Source organism: Salvia hispanica, chromosome 3, assembly GCF_029641045.1.
Source record: "Salvia hispanica isolate PSC_SH4W2 chromosome 3, Shi_PSC_v1, whole genome shotgun sequence".
NCBI lineage: Eukaryota > Viridiplantae > Streptophyta > Magnoliopsida > Lamiales > Lamiaceae > Salvia > Salvia hispanica.
In genome coordinates this window covers 49,540,584-49,562,676 of record NC_142694.1, presented here as the reverse complement: position 1 = coordinate 49,562,676, position 22,093 = coordinate 49,540,584, and the positions used below count along the sequence as shown (strand labels likewise).

The 22,093-nt window shown below is 36.3% G+C and overlaps 1 protein-coding gene and 1 long non-coding RNA gene across 5 annotated transcripts; one reads left to right on the top strand and one right to left on the bottom strand.

Moving 5' to 3' along the window:
- Positions 1-13,742: 13,742 nt before the first annotated feature.
- LOC125216663 (uncharacterized) lies at positions 13,743-16,865 on the bottom strand. Of its 3 annotated transcripts, none has more exons than XR_016137230.1 (7): positions 16,735-16,865; positions 16,418-16,644; positions 16,170-16,306; positions 15,995-16,055; positions 15,842-15,924; positions 14,910-15,659; positions 13,743-14,832 (listed from the first exon to the last, which is right to left on the bottom strand). It is a non-coding gene; the product is annotated as an uncharacterized LOC125216663 (long non-coding RNA). The 3 variants fall into 3 exon arrangements; XR_016137229.1 differs by lacking the exon at positions 16,735-16,865 and having other exon boundaries at positions 13,743-14,199; positions 14,609-14,832; positions 16,418-16,546; XR_016137228.1 differs by lacking the exon at positions 16,735-16,865 and having other exon boundaries at positions 16,170-16,238; positions 16,418-16,546.
- On the top strand, positions 16,436-21,797 carry LOC125210274 (splicing factor U2AF-associated protein 2). 2 transcript variants are annotated; one of them, XM_048109834.2, is made up of 14 exons: positions 16,436-16,564; positions 17,480-17,560; positions 17,792-17,917; positions 17,994-18,196; positions 18,499-18,705; positions 18,876-18,968; positions 19,067-19,105; positions 19,579-19,668; positions 19,742-19,844; positions 20,094-20,174; positions 20,493-20,569; positions 20,848-20,928; positions 21,046-21,137; positions 21,420-21,797. In XM_048109834.2, the coding sequence occupies exons 1-14, from the start codon at positions 16,540-16,542 to the stop codon at positions 21,541-21,543; spliced, it is 1,422 nt and encodes a 473-aa protein (XP_047965791.2). In that variant the 5' UTR covers positions 16,436-16,539; the 3' UTR covers positions 21,544-21,797. The 2 variants fall into 2 exon arrangements, with proteins under 2 accessions (XP_047965791.2, XP_088924958.1); XM_089068832.1 differs by lacking the exon at positions 16,436-16,564 and adding an exon at positions 17,070-17,348.
- Positions 21,798-22,093: the final 296 nt, after the last annotated feature.

The window sequence follows — 22,093 nt, the reverse complement described above, 5'->3', positions numbered from 1 at the left end:
TCTTTAATTTGGTTGAGAGGTGAGTCATCCCATTTTTCACACGTTTTTTAAAAGGTGAATAGTTATCCTGCAATAAAAGCTAACAAGAACTCGATTATTTAATTATTTTATAATTAGAAAATTCATACTTTTTTTACGAAAGGATAAATAAGAAAACAATTCATATTTTCGTACTGTTTTTAACTTTAAGTGAAAATGCGGTTGATCACCAAGATCTGTCAAAAATCATTAAAAATGTACTAGTATATAACTAAATTTTTTGTTGGGCAAACGTGAGAGCCAGTTTTCAACAATAAACCAACAAGCAAGCAAATAAAGAAAATACTAAGAATAAGAATTTAAAATAATTGAATACTGAATAATCACTGCATTTCAGACCTCCATCCCTATACAATCATAGTACATACAAATATAATTTCCGAAAATACCCTCCAACAAATAACCAGCGGCGCATTTTAGAGTTGAAACGGCCACGGCCAGCCCTTCAAATCCTCTTGATCGCGCGCGTACCCACCGCCACTGCCGCCCTTCCTCTCCACATAAGCGTAATAATTGAGGAGGATGAAGAGGAAGCCGATTAGGGAGGGGAAGAGGCGGAGGGAGAGGGTGAGGAAGATGCAGCTGGAGGCGCCGCCGAGGAGGATGTAATTGCTGAAGAGGAACACCTTGTGCGTGTGAGGGTGGGAGCCGTCGATTGATAGGCCGCCCATTTCCGATTGATTGAAGGAGGAAACGTATATATACATAGGAGTGAAACGTATGTATACTTTGACATTTATACCCTTTCAAGCCTCAAGGGCATGATCGTAAAAGTGTGTCTGAATTTGTGATTTTTGAGTGTTTTCGATCAAAAAATATAATTTTCGGAACGTTGGTTACTCAAAAGGTGAATGTGGTTACCATTTTTTGTAGTTTTACTCTTTCTTATATTCTGAAATTTGAAGTTAAAATTTTAATCCAAAGTCGAATACCAACACCCGACATGGTGCAAAAATTCACCTCAATTTAATTTGACTCTATGATTTATACTCCCTCTGTCCCATTAGAAATGCAACGTTTTCCTTTTTGGATTGTCCCACTAAAAATGAAACGTTTCCTAAAATGGAAACATCACTCTCTCTACTTTTCCCTCTCTCTTACTTTACTCTCTCTTCATTAACCCACAAAACAACACTTGCATAAAATCCTGTGCCGGAAACCAAATGTTTCATATTTATTGGGACGAAGGGAGTATAAATTATAGGAGTAACAAGTAAAAAAAAAAAGAAAAAATGATTTAAAATAAGAAATAAATCATGTAACTATAAGGGCCTGTTCAGTTTCCGTTTTATCTAATATTCATATTTGTACCAACATTAGATTTGAAGCATCATGGCCTACCATAGGAAGACTATTATATGGGACACCAGATTTGGTGAATTAAATAATTCATTGAATAAGTGCATATTACAATCTGACCAATTTAACCCTTTCACACCTTCCCCGCTAAAGTCAAAAAAGTTGGGCGGCAATTTTGAAAATTTTCGGCGACATAGGCTCTTCAAATAGGTGGTCACACGGTATTCTGAACACTCGCAATGTCCCTGAGGAGATCGAAGTTGTGATTCAAACCACACCAAGGTATGCGTGAATCCTATTGATTTTAGATTAATCTCATCGTCGTTCGATTCCCTCTCTGGAGGTTTGATCACCACACATTGCCTGCTCATTTGTTTTTTATAATCAGCGTTTCTTGCATTCTGTGATGTTAATCTTGGATTATACCTATTTGTTAAGATTGACTCTTGAAAATTCATGTGAATTTATTTGGATTCATTTTTCCATATCGATCCCTAAATATTTAGATTTGTGAACTGCTAGGGTTTGGTGCCCCTTCACAGCGGAAGACCTGTACAAAACAAATAAATCAGATACAGATCTATTTGACCGATTATGCGATTAATCAATTCACCAGATAATTGCATGCTAGAACACAAATAATTCATGCTTAAAGAAAGTAAATTCTAAACATGAATACTACGGTTTAGAGATACTGATTTGATTTTCCAAAGAATCGATGATTGCTCGCGCTTTCTCCACGATGATCTTCAATACTAGATCACAGATCTTTTGACTGGTTCACGAACTGTATCTCGATATCAGGGTGGGCTGATCTTATCAAAATACTATGACTTGAATAAAGAAGACAGAAAATTCCTCACGGAGGAGAAGCTGAAAATCTCACGGAGGAGAAAAATATAAAAAATCATTTTCTTAGGTAGAGAGAAAGGAACGAAATTTTAGTAGAGAAATTAATGAATTATGTCTCTCATTTATTCTCCTATTTATATTAAGTTCATATTTGGGCCCAGTCAAGGATCTATGGAAGGTTTTGGATATGGGCTCACCCCAATTAGCTTTTTACTAATTAAATTGAACCCACAATTTAATACAAACTTATATTGAAATATTACGAGCAGCCACTACAGAAGTAATATTGACCTCCCCATCCAAATCCGAAATTACAAGTAATCCGGGTTTCCGTTTTGTTTATTGTTTATTTCCCACGCTTAAGATATAAATGTCCATTAAATAATTAATATCTGTTATGGACTTAATTAATTAACATCTTATTAATTTCAAGAGTGGACTTAGCAAGAAACACTTATTTATTATTCATACAGTAATAAAACTCCAATTGGCCAGTTTTCCGAATAATAAAACCTTGTTCAAGCTCCTCTTGAGGACATTATCAAACGAGACTCACCTCGCGCGCAATTCAACATAATAGCAATCCTAGCACCTCTAGATATTAATCACCACTACCCAATATATCAGGATTATTGAGTTGCGGAAAACCCACACCATTTGATAGGTAAAACTAGTGCATAATCAATACCGTATGCTCAATGCTAACGTATGTAGATTAAGAAATAGTATTTTATCAAGACCTAGTCTTTCAGTAGATAGCATAAAGACACGTCTTGCTGTTAGATCCATTCAGTGCTATACCACACCAACTGAAGGGACTGGCAGCGGAAGCGTGCGTAAGTTTCAATTCAAATAAATCAGATAATCAAGATCTAATTAGTCGATTATTTAGACAAATTTCAATTATCACATGTATCATGCTCATAACTCAAATAAATCATGCTTTAAATTAATTAAAACCTAAAACATGCTTTTCTACGGTTTAGCTATTTTACGTTGATGATTCTCCAAAGAATCGAAGATAGCTCGCGCCTTCTTCACGTGAAGATCTTTAGTACTAAACCACAGATCTTCTGTCTGGTTCCCGGACTGTAAACTGATATCAGGGTGGACTGATCTCACCAGTATACTAGGACTTAAATAAAGAAGACGGAAAACCTTTCTCACGGAGGAGAGAAAAATTGTCCCTCTTGTATATGGAGAGGGGGACGAAAATTTTGAAGTAAAACAAGTGTGTTTTCTGTCTCCTTTATTCTCCTATTTATATTAAGTCACATATTGGGCCCAGACAGGGATCTATGGAAGGTTTTGTATATGGGCTCCTCTAATTAGCTTTTATCTAATTAAATTGCACCCCAATTCAATATAAGCTTTTAATAGGAATATTACGAGCAACCACTACAGAAGTAATATTGCACTACGCATCCAAATTCGAAATTATAAGTAATCCGGGTTTCCATTGCTTGATATTTATATCCCGTGCTTAAGATAGAAACATCCATCAATTAATTAATGTATGCTATGGACTCAATTAATTAATATCTTATTAATTCCAAGAGTGGACTCAGCAATAAATTATTATTCATTATTCATAGAGTGATCAAACTCCAACTAGCTAGGTTCCGAATAATGAAACCTTATTTCAAGCTCCTCTTGAGACTCACCTCGAGCACGATTCAACATAATAGCAATCCTAGTACCGCTAGATGTTAATCACCACTACCCAATATACCAGGCTTATTGGTTGCGAAAAACGTGCACCATTTGGTAAGTCAAAGTAGTGCAAAATCAATACCGTATGCTCAATGCTAACGTACATTGATTAAGAAATAATAATTTACAAGAACTCGTCTTTCAGTAGATAGCATAAAGACATGTCTCGCTGTTAGATCCAATTCAGTGCTATACCACACCAACGTCATCTTATTTCAGTAAGGCTTAGAAATAATCGGACTGACATTGCAACCTTTCACGATAGGTAGTCTAAGCCTATCTAGGTTGTGAAATACTTCTTTTTCTTTGTTTAGAACTGACCGTGTTACCTTAAAGTGAACGTCGCCCACAACCGGTCTACTAAAACAAAGACTTAGACTTTGTTAAGTTACTTATACATTTAAATATGCAATAAATATCCATTAAATGTAAAACATAACAACATTATGACAAAAATAATCTGTTTTATTCCTTGGAAAATAAAATAAGAGTTTTAACAGTATTCAATCACTTGAAAGGTGATTTCTAGTATACAAACTCTAACACCAACGTCATCTTATTTCAGAAAGGCTTAGAAATAATCGGACTGACATTACAACCTTTCACGATAGGTAGTTTAAGCCTATATGGGTTGTGAAATTCTTCTTTTTCTTTTGCAAAGCATTGTATAGAAACTGAATGTGTTACCTTAAAGTGGACGACGCCCACAACCAGTCTACTAAGCAAAAGGCTTAGACTTTGTTTGCTTCTTATACATTCAAATGTTTATAAAACATCTTCTAAATGCACAAGCAAATACAATGTAATAATATATTGATCCTATTCGTGCGATACTGCTCGAATAATACTGAATCGGGTTAAAAGTGGATTGTAGAGTTTTTCGTAAACAAGCAAGATTCTATTCGCGCGAACTTGCTCGAAACATGCTTTTTAGTATGCCAAACCTAACATGAATTTGTGTACGAATTTCACAAAAACGCTAGCAATAGGCATTCGACCAAATGCGCTATTTGTGTTATGCTTGGGTTCTAAACTAGTTTTTTCTTTGCAGCAAAATGTCTATCGCGAATCGTGAAGCCGTGAGCTCTGGTTTCGGTTCCGGTAGTGACTGATTATTCTCTCTTAGAATAAGACACTACAACTCAGTTGTATCATGATTATTCAGGTATTAATATGTTGAGTTGCAAATGTTTACATGATATAATGAGCAGGGGAAACTGGGCTGGTGATGGCGTAGTTCAAGAAGGGAGATCGTTCATGACAGATCTGGACATTACGCGAGGAAGTGATACTCGCAACAACCTTGGTTGAACTCATTGCCCGAGGTTCGAAATTGGACAATGGGTTTCACGTTGGTTATCTTTAGAAAATCGAAAATAGTATTCGCGCTGAATTCCCCAACTCGGATCGGATCTAGGAGTACACCGAATTTTACTTCCAAAATTTCTGCTTGTAAAAAGAGCTACAACAACCTTCGAGGGATCTTGGCACGAACTGGGGTTGACTTCAATCCACATGGGGATTTCAAAATTAACTGCGATGACGAACAGTGAGAGTAGATTGTGAATGTGTTATTCATTAACTCATTGCTAATGAGCATTTTATTCTGATTTATGTTTAACTTTTTGCTTGTGGTTAGTTGAATGTATAATCCATTTGTGTGTGTAGGCTGAAAAGCATGCCAAGTTTATACGGATAAAGTCTTGGCCCTTCAGGGAAACATGGAAGCTTATTTTTGGCAAGGACTGAGCACAGGAAAATACAGCTGAAGACATCGCGGATGTTGCTGCGCGAGCTCGTCTCCAAGAAACCTTGGGAAGTGAGTGCAATGAAAATGATTACCACTCTTGTATGGACGACATCCCGACTGAACAGAGCACTCCAATTGCGGAACAGCCTGGTCTGCAAGAGTTGAGCTCAGGTGCTGATCAACGCCCCACACCCACTCCAAAAAAAGGCTCCCTCAAGCGGAAGAGCGCCTCCACATATGATGTATTTATGGAGTTTCTTGCAAACCTTTATGCCGAGACTAACTCCCGCCTTGAGTTATTGCTGCTAGGATTGGGTACAAGTTTGACATGGGAAGGCGCAGAGGAAGGTGTTTGATAAACTCGACATTGTTGTTGAACTAACCCTTGTAGAAAGGTATGAACTTTGTGATATTCTTAGCGAGAAATTACACCATCTGGAGATCTTTATGGGTATGCCAGCATCTGCTCGTCTTGGAGTGAAAAGGTTCATCAAATAGAGCTAGTACTTGGGTGATTCAGCAATTGAAGTGAAGTTGTGTGATCTACTATAATATGTATTATAGTATTATGTGAATTGTGGAAGCAAGTGCGTGTGATCAGCTACGAATATTTTGATAGCCATTGGATCATCTAGTTGGTTGAGGAATTTTTCATTTTGTGGAATTGTTACCCGGTTCTGAAACGCCCTAGCATATTTTGTACCTAAACTATATATGAATGATCCTTCTGAATATAATTATAAAGATGGGTGGTATTGAATGAAAATTAGAAAGTTATTAACATTTTTTTGGTGGAGCCGAATGGTTGTCATGTATATTCACACATAGCATTGAGAATAATGCCCAAATATTTGTCAGTGCAGCCAATAATACCAATAAAATTTGGAACATTCATTCATGGCATTATATATTATAAGGTTGAAAATTAACACCATGAATTGATTCATCAATCGCCAACCAACAACAATAAAATTTGTAAAACACGCACCATAGTTCTTACCTTTCTAGGGCCTTCAAAACCAAGTGAAAACAGTCTTCATCCACATTATACTATCAGTGAAATTATTGGACTTGATGCCCTACCCATTCAACAACCTACGAATGCCTCATTTGTGAGGACGCCTTATGTTGTTAGGATATCAAGTTCTTGGTGAGTTCGATGCGCACGAGCTAGCACGATTAGACTTGCATGAGGGACCAACTTCACCTAGCCCACCACAGGGGTTATATCATGAGCCGGGGGGGTAGGGACCAACTCTTTTCAAAGCGTGTGCGAAGTTGTCCATCGGGAGCAAGGTCTATGAAGCATATTCCTTGGTCGGTGGTTGACTCATTGTCGGTTGGTGGAGGAGCATCATCAAATAGTTTGTGGCGCACCGGCAGAAGGGGGGATTATGGCCGGAGAGTTCACCTCCTCATTCACCTCAGTAGTCTCGATGATGTATGGCTAATCATTAGGAAGCTTGTCCGTGTCATCTGAAATTATGACAACCTCATTCTAGCGTTGCATCTTCACCTCCTGTTCGACCTTCACATCTGCTAAACCAAACAAGCATGCTACCTTCGTGTATTCTGGCTTGTCGTGGTGATAGTACGCACCAGCAAACCAATCATACTACCAAACAAGTGAAAAATGAAATTATACCAATGAAATAATCAAAATAACAACACGATAAAAGACAACTAAATGCAAGAGCACCTTCACGATCTCCTCCCAAAGCTCGTCACTAGCGACGATAATTTTGTTGTCCTGATCCTTGTCACGACCGCGGTTAGCTAAGGATAGCATAACCCGGGGAAACCATGACTAAAGAGCGATTATAAGAAGCAGGGATAGAATATGCACACTCTCTCCCCGTCATTTCGCCGGTCACTTCCTCACCGGTCTCAACAAGATGGGTGAGTGAAATCCCTATTCTATTTCCAATTTCATTTCACTTTCCTAAAGATTTAACCTTTAATTTACAATTTTGATGGTCATTAGTTTGCAGGTTCACAGAGGCTTTGGAATTAGTGAGGGTGTGGGCTGCCACCATTGGCGACGGAGTGCCGAGTTCGCTGTCGAAGGTCTTTCCGGTAGACTCCTATGCTATTTCAAGCTAAGTTCCTATTATCCTTTAAGAATCTGCCATTTTTTTTTTCTTGGAAGCTATTGTAACTATGTTCTTTGAGGGCTAAATTTTGCCAACATGAAATACATATCGAATGCTAAATTGGTGTTCTGTCTATATGCAATATTGGATACTAGGTTTGTATCTTGACAAAGACTATGTTTGCCTATATGTCATGTTGAAAAACGTGGGAGAGAAAAGTAAGGGTTGTTGGTGCTCACTTAGGCAGATTCTATATTCAAGATGTATGCATGATAGGTTTATATTAAGAGAGAGGGTTCTTGGAGGTTTTACCTTGAAAAGTACTAGGTGGAGCTTTTACTCCTGCAGAGATTGTCCTCTTCCATGGTTCCCTTGGTATATACATATATTGTCAATATCTTCGGTTGAGTAGGTAATGAAAATGAAAGGTTGTTGTTGAAAGCTTACCTACTTTTTGTGTAAAGCTCTTTTCATGTCTGCAATCTCCACACTTTACTATCCTTGTCCTCTTGTTTATATATATTTATAAGTGGTTAGTGAGTTGAGTTTCTCCTAAAAGAGTTGTGATGTAAGGGTATATTGCTACTTGTATAAGCTACTTCAAATAGCCACTTGCTAAACAATTTGGAAGGCATTTAATGCTACTGATCCTCCTGACACCAAATATTCCTTTGCAGAGATGTTCATCATTATTATGTAAGAAATATCCTATGAATGAAATTGTAAAAAAAAAAAAGGATAGTATATGGACCATTGATTCGATTTGCTCCTCATTAAATGATTCTGAGCATAGAATTATTACATATACAGAGATGATGTGACATTTCATTTATCTAGGGAGGCTTATGTATTTGAGTTGTTTAATATTATTATTAAAAGTTATGTATGTAACATATAGTTTCTTTCTTTTCTATAGGAACTAATTCCCTTGGAGAGATGTTAACATCGTGCGACGACAGACATCCCTTTTAACAATTAAGGTTGTTGTAATGGCACTTCCGGAGCTTGCAGTCTTTCACTCTTATTGTAATAGATCGGGCTTTGAAGAAAAAATTATGTAATTGGGTCTTTTGTCGGATGTACCGGACATTATAGTTTTGGTTTTGGGCTCTTATTTCTTTATTTATTATATCCATATATATATATATATATATATTACTTATTACTCCCTCCGTCCCGGATAATTCGGGTCACTTTGATCGGACACGGGTTTTAAGAATTGTAATGAAAAGTAGGTTGAAAAAGTTAGTGGGATGTGGGTCCTACCTTTATATATTAGTTTTATAATAAAATGTGAGTAGGAATGAGTTAGTGGAATATGGGGTCCACTACCAAAAATGGTAAAAGTGAAGTGGGACAAATTATGTGGGACGGACCGAAATGGAAAACTTGAACGAATTATCTGGGACGGAGGGAGTACATGCTTAAAGTCAAAATAAACAACAACGAAATTCTACCATAATTCAGATTTAATCACACAAAAGTCACGTATATATATAATTAAGCCAAAAACATTATTTCTAATAATAACGTCTTAGCGGGACGTTACAATCCCATTGTGCTCCAAACGTCACAACCACGACTTTGAACACACGATAACGTCTGTGCATTAAAACCTTTCTTTTGGCCACCTCCTTCTCAGTGACAACAATACCCACTCTAGTCTGCAGCTCTTGTGCGGCGGTCATCAAGAACCAAGACAGGAAAGTGTTATCCGTCCATCGAGTTTCCTTCTTCGTGGGAGCATCGTGTCCAGCACGATGGAGTCGGTGGCTGCGGACCAAACACCATTGTAGAGGTAGGAAGCTTGAGTGGGTGGAGTCATACTTACTAAAGATCGAAAATGATTGAAGTCAAGTAAATGGTTGCATGCTATGGAGGTATACATAAAATACTAGCATCATCAAAGTAATTAAATAAGGGTTAGTAATTGGATTGACATGTAACTACCCATCTAGCATCATTGCAGTGTCTGTAAACCACATTAACTCGCATTTCCACTTTAATCACATCATCAATGCGGTCTACTGCCATTTTCGGGTGTTGACAATTAACTTCTTTTGAACTACAATACGCATCATTCCCATTTGAACATTTATTTAAGGTATGTATAATGGTTGAAGCCATACCATTTACTGTTATAAATTACTAAATCTGAGTGCAATATACGCAACATATATGTACACTTGGTGAGATGACCACACGACAGACACAATGGGACGTGGCACATATAGAGCTTATAATTTTCTATATGAATTGTACTCACATAATATTATCATATGTAGTTCTGTTTTAGTGAACTAATGTAATGAATAATTCATCCAAAATTAGAGTTTATTTTTACATTGTTTTTAACACTTGGAAATTGACTTCGATTACTAATTCATCCAAATAGTATTAATTCACAAACTTTATACTTTATGCATTATACTTAGTGTTCCTTTATTTGTTGTTTGTGGTATTCTCTTGTTGAAATTCTCCTAAAATATTAAAAATTATGGGATCATAAGATTCGAAATTTGATTCCTAATATAAACGACATAGCCAATCAAATAGATAAATACACTAATTTAATGACGGGCGTCATAAATTAATACTCCATCTGTCCATAAAAGTTGAAACACTTCGACTTTGCATTCGTTTTGAAAAAATCGTTGAAAATAGTTAAAGTGGTTGTATAATAATGTAAAGCAAAAAGGGATATTGATCTCCAAAACCATGAACATTGGTCAAATTTTTGTATTTTCCACGAACATTAAAATTGGTTTAAAATATCATAAACTTTACATTTTGTTTGTTATTTTTCATGGCATGTCAATCACCATATCCAACCAACTTCCGTACACTTTTTATCCTACTTGGGACTACTAATCAACGTAATTTTCTACGTAGAGTTTTATCCTACTTGCCACGAACTTAAAAAATAATCTAAAATATCATAAATATTTCACGGTTGACCACGTATAATAAGACTTTTGCCAAAGATATCTTATTTGGGTTGTCATGGAAAATGACAAACAATATATAAAGTTTGTGATATTTTAGACTAATTTTAAAGTTAGTGGAAAATACCAAAATTTGACCAAAGTTTTTGGTTTTAGGGACCAATATCCCAAGCAAAACTAATGTAGGTAAGACTTTTCTATAAATTATTATCGTTTTTACTTTACAATATGTCCACTTTTACTATTTAGTAGAATCTCCTCCGTGCTATGCATGGCTCAACTAATTTTCTATTTGCACTTATTCAAAATTGTGAATTCATATTTAAGACGTGAGAAACAAAATCGTTACATCAAGTTCTAAACCCAAAAATAAATACAATAACAATTCATTATACCAATAAAAACTATATAATCAAATAATGCGTGAGTGGCTAAGATCTACTCTACTTCAGCAACATATAACAAAAAAATGTATCAAATGCTTTCTCTGCATATCAAACAAAATCGATATAAAGATTTAGGTCTTATATATCTCCCTAATGGATGCATACAAATCACTATACGTCATAACATTACATTATCCTCTACTCCTTTTCTCGGAGCATACTTAAAATGCATATTCACTTAGAGTAAGATCTGAAGCATATGTAATATTGCATCTTCAATTTAATTACCAAAATATATATTAGATTACATATATTGATATTAGAGTAAAAATTATTGATTAGTATACTTAATAAGGTCTTTCACTTTTTGCATACAGAATTAATTTCACATAATTTCAAAATTATGTACTCCATGACTCTTAACATTCTCATGAATTATAGTACACTTCTTATACTAATACATATTTACATTTTCATATTCCTTCTGCATAGGAAAGAGAAGACATAAAATGCCAACTTTTGAAAAAAAGGCAAAATACTTATAAATTTTGAAGACAACCCCATTTATAGCAGACCAAACAATCAAGTGAAGAACAAATGAATACTTGCCAATTGAGACTATTTGTCAATTTGGAGCTAGTTTATCATCATGAGATCAAAATTTCAGCAATCATATAAAGAGTATTCCGACCCATTTTATGTTTATACAAAACATAAAAACATGAAAACTCTCCTACAAATGCCTTCAAAATTGTGCTTCAAATTTTGTCTTCTTTTTTAGCTATTCATTATCCAAGTCTAGCCCACCTCGTCGCCAGTTTCCATGGCAGAGGATTTCTTCATGTAGCCGACCTTGAACTTGTACTCATCGTGTTTCATTGTACTCGTCTGGTTTTCCTTTTCCTGCTTTTTCTTATCTGCTTTTCTCATCTTTGTATTTAGCATCCCTTCCTCGGCATAGAGCTTTTCATTCTCCTCTATAGATACATTAGTAGCGTCTTCTCTTGATTCCATGGGCTGATCACCACCATCATTGCCTCAATTATCCTGGGTATCATCATCGATTATGGTAAGCAAATCGAATGTTATTTACAGAAATGAAAAATCATAACGAACTTGAGAGAAAACCAACCTCAGGAATCATCATATCGAAATTCAGAGGGCATGTTGGAGCAACTTCAACAGAAATGAACTCATTCACGGATTTCAAACTGTGATTGACATTACAAAACTAATTAAAACAGTCATAAATTTAAAAGCATTAATTACACTCTCAATCTACTATATAAATTTTGGATTTGAAAGATCACATAGAAAATTGTAAGATTGGCCAATCTTAAGAATATTTTTCTTATATATTTATTTAATTATATATACTGTATATTATTTGATCATATTTTGAATATGTATTTTAAATTTGTGAATAATTTATTGTATATGTCTAGACATGTTTATGGTTTTGCAACAAACACCAAGAAGTTAATGGTTTCCGACCATCATAGACTTAATTCAACTAAGGCCACATCTCAAACTTGTATGAATAGGTTGGGATCAGCATGGTATCAAACTTAATATCCAATATACTATTCTGTATAGTTTATTAAAGTTGTGTACCTATTAAAGTACATATATTATTCGTACTCTTCCTATTTTCTAAATAATATTATTACAATGGCTAATAATAGGAATATATTTGCAGCATTAAGATTAAAGTCCAGTATGCCACCTACCTGTCTGGTTTTACGTAGCTGTCCTGCAATCTGGATGTTGCAGACTCTGAGAGGCGAGGCCGGTATTCATTCCGACTATAGTTTATATACCTGCATAAGAAACTTAGAAACTTCAGATGATGAATATTACAAAAGAAACCGTCAAGCTAGATATAAAGGAACTCGATTAATTTGTAATCTCTTAAACAGAAGAACCGTGAAGAAATTCGACATGAATCCCAGATTGATATGTATGAATTGGTTACATTCATTACACTGAGTCATTAGAATATTCATAATCAACTGAAGAAAGTGGCATGTTTCTCCAAAAGTTGGTCATGTCGTTGAGGCACATACAATTGAACTCATTTGATTTAAAATCATTCGAGCTTAACATTTGCTAACCTCCCACTCACTCCACTTTATTAAAACCTCTCACTCACTCTTTTAATCAAATATTTAAATGGTCTTTCATATTTATATTTAAATAATAATATCTATTTTAAAAGAGCATTTTCTTAAATACCCCCAAAATTCCCCTTATTTTCTTAAATACCCCCAAAACTCCCCTTTTATATATTGTATAGATTTAGATTTTTTCAAAGCGAGTGCAAAAGCGAAGTTATTCTTGTTTTTACTTTACTATTTGGCCTTCGAAAATTTTCTATTTGTTTTGTTGTTGTTTTTTCGTTGTTTTAGATTTTTCAATTTCATTGTACTACCAATTTTTAATAAGTCACCAAGAAGATATATTTGTAGAATTTGAAGTTACACAAAGGTAGATTGTACTTGAATGGAAGAAACTTTTCCACTTTTACTGTGTGAGAAGAAATGTGGAACTACAACTACTTAAATTTATTACACACCTAAAAAACTAATCAGTTGGCAATTGTTTCTTGTAAATTAAAATTTTTAGATTGTCTGACATGGTTTGAAATTGCGTAGTTGATTAAATCTCCTTAAAACCTGATATAATATAGAATGATAATGATGAAATCATGTTGCAAGTATTTAGAATACTAGTACATATTGCAGTCACATATCCCCTAACATCTAGCTTCTTTTTCCTAACGATTGTTCCACATGTTCATTGCCAAATTGTCACGAGTTTGAGTCCATTCTTGGGTTGGCTCCACACAATCCACATATTCTACCCCAATGAATGCCTCATCCTGTGTTACAGTGGGTTTTGCTCCGTCTAGCTCGATCTCCACTGGGTCGATGGATATTTCATGGGGCACAGAGTTATGGAGTAGAAAGCATGTCATGATAATGTGGATTTGCGTGCAAACAGGGTAGTACACAACACTTCTCAATATGGCCCACCATATTTTTAGAACAACGAACGGCCGCTCAATCACGTTTTGGAGAGTGTCCGTCCCTGGTGCCCATTCCTTAAGATGGTACCTTATACTTTTGAATGGTGTTAGGAACCCATTGCTATTAGCATATGCATTGTCGCTGTCAACATACTTTACAGAAATTGAAACATACTCCATCCGTCCGCCATTAGGAGCCCCATTCCTTGGCGGCACGGGTTTTAAGAAATGTTAAGAAAAGTTGGTGGAAAAGGGTTAGTAGAATATAGGTCTCACTTGCATATATTCGTTTTAAATGAAATAAGAGTGAAATGAGTCAGTGGAATGTGGGACCTTATTACCATTTATGGTAAAAGTGAACCGAAACTCCTATTCGCGGACGGACTAAAAGGAAAAAAGGGACTCCTATTCGCGGACGGAGGGAGTATTTCCCAACACACTTAAATAACAGGTCATATGTACAATATTAATAGACATCTATTAAAATAAAGACAAGACCAAACCTTGTGGCACCTTCGGGTCGTTCGGACGAGAAACGACATCCCTGAGGATACGTGAATCCCCTGTAGAACCTTCCCATCCTGGTAATACATAAACAAATTGCAAGTTGCAGTCGCAAGCATCCAATCTGTTGGTTGCAATATCCCTTCCGCGAGCGATATCGCCGCTTGTTTGTAGCATTAACTAGCACGTTGAAGTGGGTTCCATCTAGAGCACCAACGCACCCCTAAAGTGAAATTCACTCATTATGTATAAACTTCATTTAAATAAAGCCTCAAATCAGTCATGGAAACAAGTTCATACCTTAAACCATTTCCAATGGTGGTCAGTACAATCGTTGGGGACTGGGTTTGGCTTACTTAGAAGTATATCATGGAGGCTTAGAATGGCACCTGCTCTTCCACACCCTTGACTTTACCCATTGTCAACCCACCACGTTCAGTCATAATACGACACAACTTTCCAAATGTGTTTCGGTCCATCCATAGGTTCGAATTGCAGTATGCGTCAGTTAAATGTACGAGGCGGTCTAAGTGTTTTATTTGATCCGGTATCCTATTCAAAACACTGTACCTCCTAGCCTGATCTAGTATCTGTCGTTTCTTCCTCACAGTGCGTGCCTTCCTATTTTTCATGATTAAAAGTGTGGTCTCCACGCGGTACATGTCTGTTAGGTCTTCAAGCATCATACACTGTCGAGCTGTGTTAGGAATAGAGAGGTTCATCCTGCTTATTGTGTACTATATGTGGAAACCACCTTAACATTTGCACATTATTAAGTGATTCATTGGGTGCAACTCACGGTATATCATTCACCAACAAAGCACACATAATGCAACACATATATTAATTGGAGCAAGTAAGTAATGATGATTAGCAAGTTCGACGATGCAAACTAGCATCAACGAAAATTATAGAATGTAAGTAATGTATGATCACTACAAAATAAACTGGTTTATACACACTTTCCAGAGTTGAGACGCTTACTGATAAAATTTCTTCGAAGTTTAGACGTGACAGTGTAGCACCCAAGAAGTTTGCCTTGCAATTAGCCTACCAAAATACCCATTCAATTAAATCAACACAACAACAAAAACATATGGGTAAATTTAGATCTTGACAACAAATCGTTTTCGTAGACCCAATAAAATTATCAAATATTAAACACATCTCAATCATGTCTTGCAAATTGTAAGACGTCAATGGTCGGAGATGTTACAATGAGATCTACCCACCTCTAGGTTATGGATACTAGACGCGAAGCCCGCACGCCTTCTCCAAATCGACCACAGATGAGACCCACTGAGAATTTGCGTATCTGCAACAAAAGGACAATGTTACTCCTCCATATTAATTTTCAGTCGACGGAGGGAAAAAACACTGTCTACCACTGTGGAGCTGCTGTAACTTTTAGATGAAGGCGGTGGATGAGTTTTGATAATTTGAGCCCTAGAAAACACAGTAGCAAATGAAAAAGAGGGGGAAATCGAAAAAATCTGGGGCAAAAATGTAATCATTACTCCATTTCTGGGTTGGTGGGCCCAAAGAGATTTCAAAAATCACCTTATCGGCAAGATTATTTTTTCTCTATTTCGAAGCGGCACAGTGAGGGCCCAATCCATATCTGGGGCCCTGCACAAGTGAGTGAGTGAAACTGAACATTGGATTAACCTCATAAATGACACCTTTTCTGGCATTTCCTATAAATAGAACAGGCCCTAAAATGAATAAATCATTGTATTCACAAAATCAAACTAAAGAAAGCCAAATCTTCAAGGATAGCCCAAAGTTTTATTGCTATAACTGTTTACCGTTTTAAGGAGCCCAATTCAGAATCCGATCCATTTCCTAAACGGGTCAATGAAGCTCCTCGAATTCGACTCTCCCAATTTGCATTTTGTAGAAGAAGAACTACCAGAAGAAGCGGGTTCCGATGTCGTCGCAACCGCAAATTCCTGGTCCGTCATTACTTCTTTCACGAATTTATGTTTTTCCATTCTTTCAATTCGTGACATATCTCGAAAACTCGTATTCAGCACTTTTTTGTTGACAATGAAAGGAAATGAAATGAAAGTTGTTTTAGTTGGCTCCATTTGTGTTAATTTATTGAGAAATGAAGGGCAATTACCTCATTTTACTGGAGGCGTATATCGATACTATAGCATGCAAAATAAGGGTTTTTTTTATTACTGCAAATTTTGTTGGAAATTTGATACACAACAGAGGAGCACTCAACAAGGATGATTTATGGATGATAAGTATTTATAGGCTTCTCACAAAAGGATTACAAAATACACCCAAAGTGCTTCAGCACTACAAAATCTCTCTCCACTCTTTCTAACTTGAGCTACGGCTCTTTCTTTCTTTCTATCTAAGAGCTTCAGCTCTTACAAACACTCACTCTTCTTTCTCTCTACTATGAGCTACAGCTCATTCTCTCTAAATCTCATTCACTACATTTTCTTTTCTTATGATACAATGAACTATAACTACACCTATTTATAGATTTTTGGAGATTGATAAACTAGCTACCTAGTATACACATCTCCACTACGTGTCATGATTAGCTTAATTAGAAAGGCCATCACATGTTAACCATAAATTCCACCGCCTATTACATATTGGATTTGTGGCTTCATTTTGACCATGAACAAATAATTATTCTTCCACTATATGACGTAGAGGACTTGTAAGCATCTTTTTAGCCATGAGAAATCACAAAATTTTCACCACTATTACGAGGTGGTGATGCAGCAGCTTCGTCATTTTTCTTAATCATGAAGCAATTGAGTTTAATAAACTCAACAAATTTTAATTTTTCTGTGATGTTTTGTTAAATTATGGTTTGAGCTGACGATTTTTTGGAAATTCAGAAATGAGTACTGGAGTTGGATGGTATGTTCTTGATCAGGACCAGCAGCATATTGGTCCTTACACAATCTCTGAGCTGCAAGGTGATTTAATTGTCTATTTTATTATGATTGATGATTCTATGCTGAATTAATTATTAGGGTGCTGATTTATTGTAGGTTCTGTTTTATATTGATTGTTTTTTCACTGGATTTCGGCTTTGCTAGTAAGTTGTGGACTCGGTGCTGGGATGATCTGTTCTTGTGTGTGATGTTTGACTGGTCCTTCGTCATAGTTAAGACGTGTGCCTAAGATCGTTTAACTTGCGTTGACAGAGTATCACTCGAGTGCCTATTTGCATGAAAGTACACTTGTATGGGCTGAAGGGTGCAGTGATTGGCAGCCGCTATCATCGGTTCTTGGGTCATCAACCGGTTCTCAGCAGAAGGCTCCTAGTGCAGGTTTTGATACATTTGTGTTTACTTTTATATGTGATGAGCCTTATGATTAATAATTGAAATTTTGATTATTTTGCAGTCGCTGTTACGATTAATGAAGAAGATGAGTTTGAAAAGTGGCAGAGGGAGGTTAGAGAAGCAGAAGCAGCGGCAGAGGCAGAGGCCAACATAAATGATGATCCGGAGAGGCCTTCAACTCCGCCTGAGGGCGAGGATGAATTCACTGATGACGATGGAACTAGATATAAATGGGATCGGACTCTTAAGGCTTGGGTACCCCAGGTTGGTTTTGATATGCATAATTTGTTTGTTAATTCGATTTGTTTATTAGTTATTTATTCCTTTCAATTCAACCTGAGAGGGTCCTGAGAACATAATAGTAAACTTCTGAACCACTTTTTGTCTATCTTAATGCAGTAATTGGTTATGGCTTCTAATTTATAGATTGATTAATGTTTGGATGAGTTCGGCATTTTATTTAATTTTTGGTCTCAGTAACACAACAGGTTTCTTTGATTCACATACTTGCTTGTAGGTGCTGCACCTATCTTTGTTAAACTGCATCCAAAATTTGCTTGTGATAGGAGGAAACAGATCATACGAAAGAGGATTATGGTCTGGAGGATATGGTTTTTGTGCAAGAAGAGGAAGTATTTCCAATAGTGGATGCTAGTGATCTGGCAGTGGAAAAGAAGGATAATGATGCTGTTGTTGTAGCTGTTGAAGAGAAACAAAATGGCAAGCGAAAGCAGCCTGAGGAAAATGCTGATAAGAAAGCTACTGAAAAGAAGGTTGTTTTTTCAAATTGTGTGATTGTGTCTTTTGTATTTGGAAGAAAGCTCTCTTGCCTAGAATTATATGCCAAGAGTGCTAAGTTATGCGTATTTCTCCAGATTGTGCCATGCACTTCTATTTCATAATCACCAGGTTTATTTACTCAATTACTCTTCATTCCTTGTAGGAACCCAACAAACCACCTGATTCTTGGTTTGATTTGAAAGTTAATACACATGTATATGTAACCGGCTTGCCAGAAGATGTCACTATTGAAGAGGTTAGTGTTGACTGAGTTTGCTGCCAGCAGAAAGTCTGCAGTTACATTTTCCCAACTCATCATCATTGAGAATGAGACTGACACGACATCTGAAACAGATGGTTGAAGTGTTCTCGAAGTGTGGGATCATAAAAGAGGTAATTGACATCTTGGTTATATATTACTTCATGCTAGAAGAAATAATTTATTCTGGATAGCTTACTGCAATTTTAGCTATCTACTTCACTGAATAAGATGCCATCCATTTCTTTTAAGGATTTGGGCTTTTCGTCATCCCTATTGTTTAAATTTGTACTGTACTATTCCAAAATGTAAAGATATTTACTGTTGCCTGATAAATGGACAGTCCTTAGCAATTTACATGGTTTAGGGGTCATCATTACATAATTTGGACCATGTTGTAACTTGGAGTTCCATTTGTGTGAATGTAGAAGTCGATAATTTTGAAATATTACATGAATTTTTTTTACTGTGACATTAGAGATTGGTCCATCTAGTCGGACCTTCTGTCATGCTTATTGGATATCTAATTTCTTCACTCTCTTGAATTATGGGGTGGGCGGGGGTTAAATTCTGTTACTTAATGGCTTTCATTGCTGAAACACTTTAGGATCCTGAAACAAAGAGGCCCCGAATAAAGATCTATGTTAACAAAGAAACTGGAAAGAAAAAGGGAGATGCTCTGGTAACGTATCTGAAGGTAATGAATAATTTTTCTTGTGATCTGTTTGCTGTCTTATGTTGGTAGTGATATATTTTTTTGTTTTGTCTAGGAACCTTCTGTAGACCTAGCTATCAAAATTTTGGACGGAGCTCCTCTAAGGCCTGGCGGGAAGACTCCCATGTCAGTATCACTAGCTAAGTTTGAGCAAAAAGGTATGGGTCATGGACATAGCTGTTCATTGTGCTCTTTGGTACTTACAATTATCAAATGTTCAAGAGCATTATAGGAATTGCTAGTGTTGAATCTCAGCTTTTGTTAACTTGGGTGGAAGATTGTTTGTTATCATTATTGTTGTTTTCATTGTGTTTGTTTTTGGTTTACACATATCTTGTCAAGGGCGAATATTGTCATGTTAAATGTTGTGTACACATTGAATCTAATATCTACACTTATCCTCTCAGGTGATAAATTTATATCCAAGCAAGTAGACAATAAGAAGAAGAGAAAGCTTCAGAAGGTTGAGCAGAAGATGTTGGGCTGGGGTAAGATCTGTGGCAAGTAAAATTTTAATTTTGTGGTTCGAACTTCTCTTTCTTAATTTTAGTAAAGCATATCTAACAATTTCCTTTCTGATGATATGTTCGTATATATTTTCATCATATTAATATCCTTCATATGGAGGAGGGTTGTATGTTGACATTCATTACTTCACTGTAAGAGAGAATGGATAATTGATTAGGTCTTCTTGATTCCATCTTTCTTCCATGCTCATTGTCGATCAATATATGCATTCTAATGTTCTCGGTCACTTGACATGGATTCAGTTAGATATTAATTATTTCATTTTCATGAACAATCAGGTGGCCGTGATGATTCAAAGGTGTCTATGCCAGCAACTGTCCTTCTCCGTTACATGTTCACTCCCGCTGAAATGAGGGTAATGCATTGTGCCTATCTATCTGACTTCGGCTAGTGAGTTTCCTGCTGTGAACCTATCTAATCAAACATATTTAGGCTAAATCAGTCATAACACTAAGTCAATATCTAGTGCAGTAGCATCACATAAGCTCATCATAAATAGTAGTAGTAATAAACATTTTGCTCTGAGACCAGTTCCATTCTGGCTGTTGCTTTAGTTTTTTGATCTTGATGTGGTCTATCATAGGCCAATGAGAGTTTTCTCTGAAGTATGTATTGTACTTCGTTTTCTTATAGGCAGATGAGAGTTTGCGCTCTGAACTGGAAGAGGATGTCCGTGATGAGTGTGGAAAACTTGGCCCGTTGGATGCTGTCAAGGTAATTCTAGTTTATTCGTAAGCAGAAAAAGCCCTGGTGATTCATTCATTTCAACATACTTGTACTTTTATCTTATGATTTATCTCTAATAACTTCTACTTTAACATGGATTTTCAGATATGTGAAAATCACCCTCAAGGTGTTATCTTGGTGAAGTATAAGGATAGTAAGGATGCTCTTAAATGCATAGAGTTGATGAACGGGCGATGGTAATATTCTCATTCAATTTACTCTCCCTTATTTGTATTAGTGATGTACTTATAAATATGACAATCAAAATGATTAGTCGACATGAACACATAATACCATAGAGTGATAATTGCAAGCTTAAAATCAATCAAGTAATGCGTCCCTGGCCGTGTCTCGCTCGTCTAGTTTAGGTTGCATGGTTACTGATTAAACACTTTAAACACTTCATATTATTGGACTCAAGAAGATCCATCACTGATCCACAGTTCTGACCTTGCTTGATATTTTTTCTTCATTTTCAGGTTTGGTGGGAAGCAGGTACATGCATGTCTTGATGATGGTATCGTTAACCATGCTTTGGTACGTGATTTGGAAGAAGAGACTGACAGATTAGAGAAATTCGGGGAAGAGCTTGAAAATGAATGACAGATTGTTGGAGTAGGCACATGCATCTCGTAAATGTAAATGAGGAGTGTTATTATGCCTGAATGCCTGCAAGTTTGCAGTTCAAGATTCACTGGTGATTTATAGTTGCACTTTCGAGTATGGCATCTCTGTATATTGTTTTTGCAGAATGTATCAAAGCTCTCTCAGATTTGAGAGAGAGAGAGAGAGAGAGAGACTTAACTGTCTCTATACTGATTTTAGTTCACATTGGATAATGGGATTCTCTTGTTTAATTTCTTAGTTGGAAATTTGCGTAGTGGTGATGTGGTTAGTGAAGGCTACTCGGAGGTTGAAAATTTGATTACGAGGTCGGTGGTTTCTATTAGGGCATTCACAACAATGAACTTTTTTCAACCCTAAATCAACTTACATATCATTTTATAACTGACACATTATCCATTTCCATTTCGTCTCTAGTTTCTCAGTTTCTGTAGTATGAGCAGTGCTATTTCAGCCTAAAATCATTCAGTTTAACCCGTTGAAAATCTATATTAAATCAGATCGATAGACGCAGCTCCCCTGAAAGCAG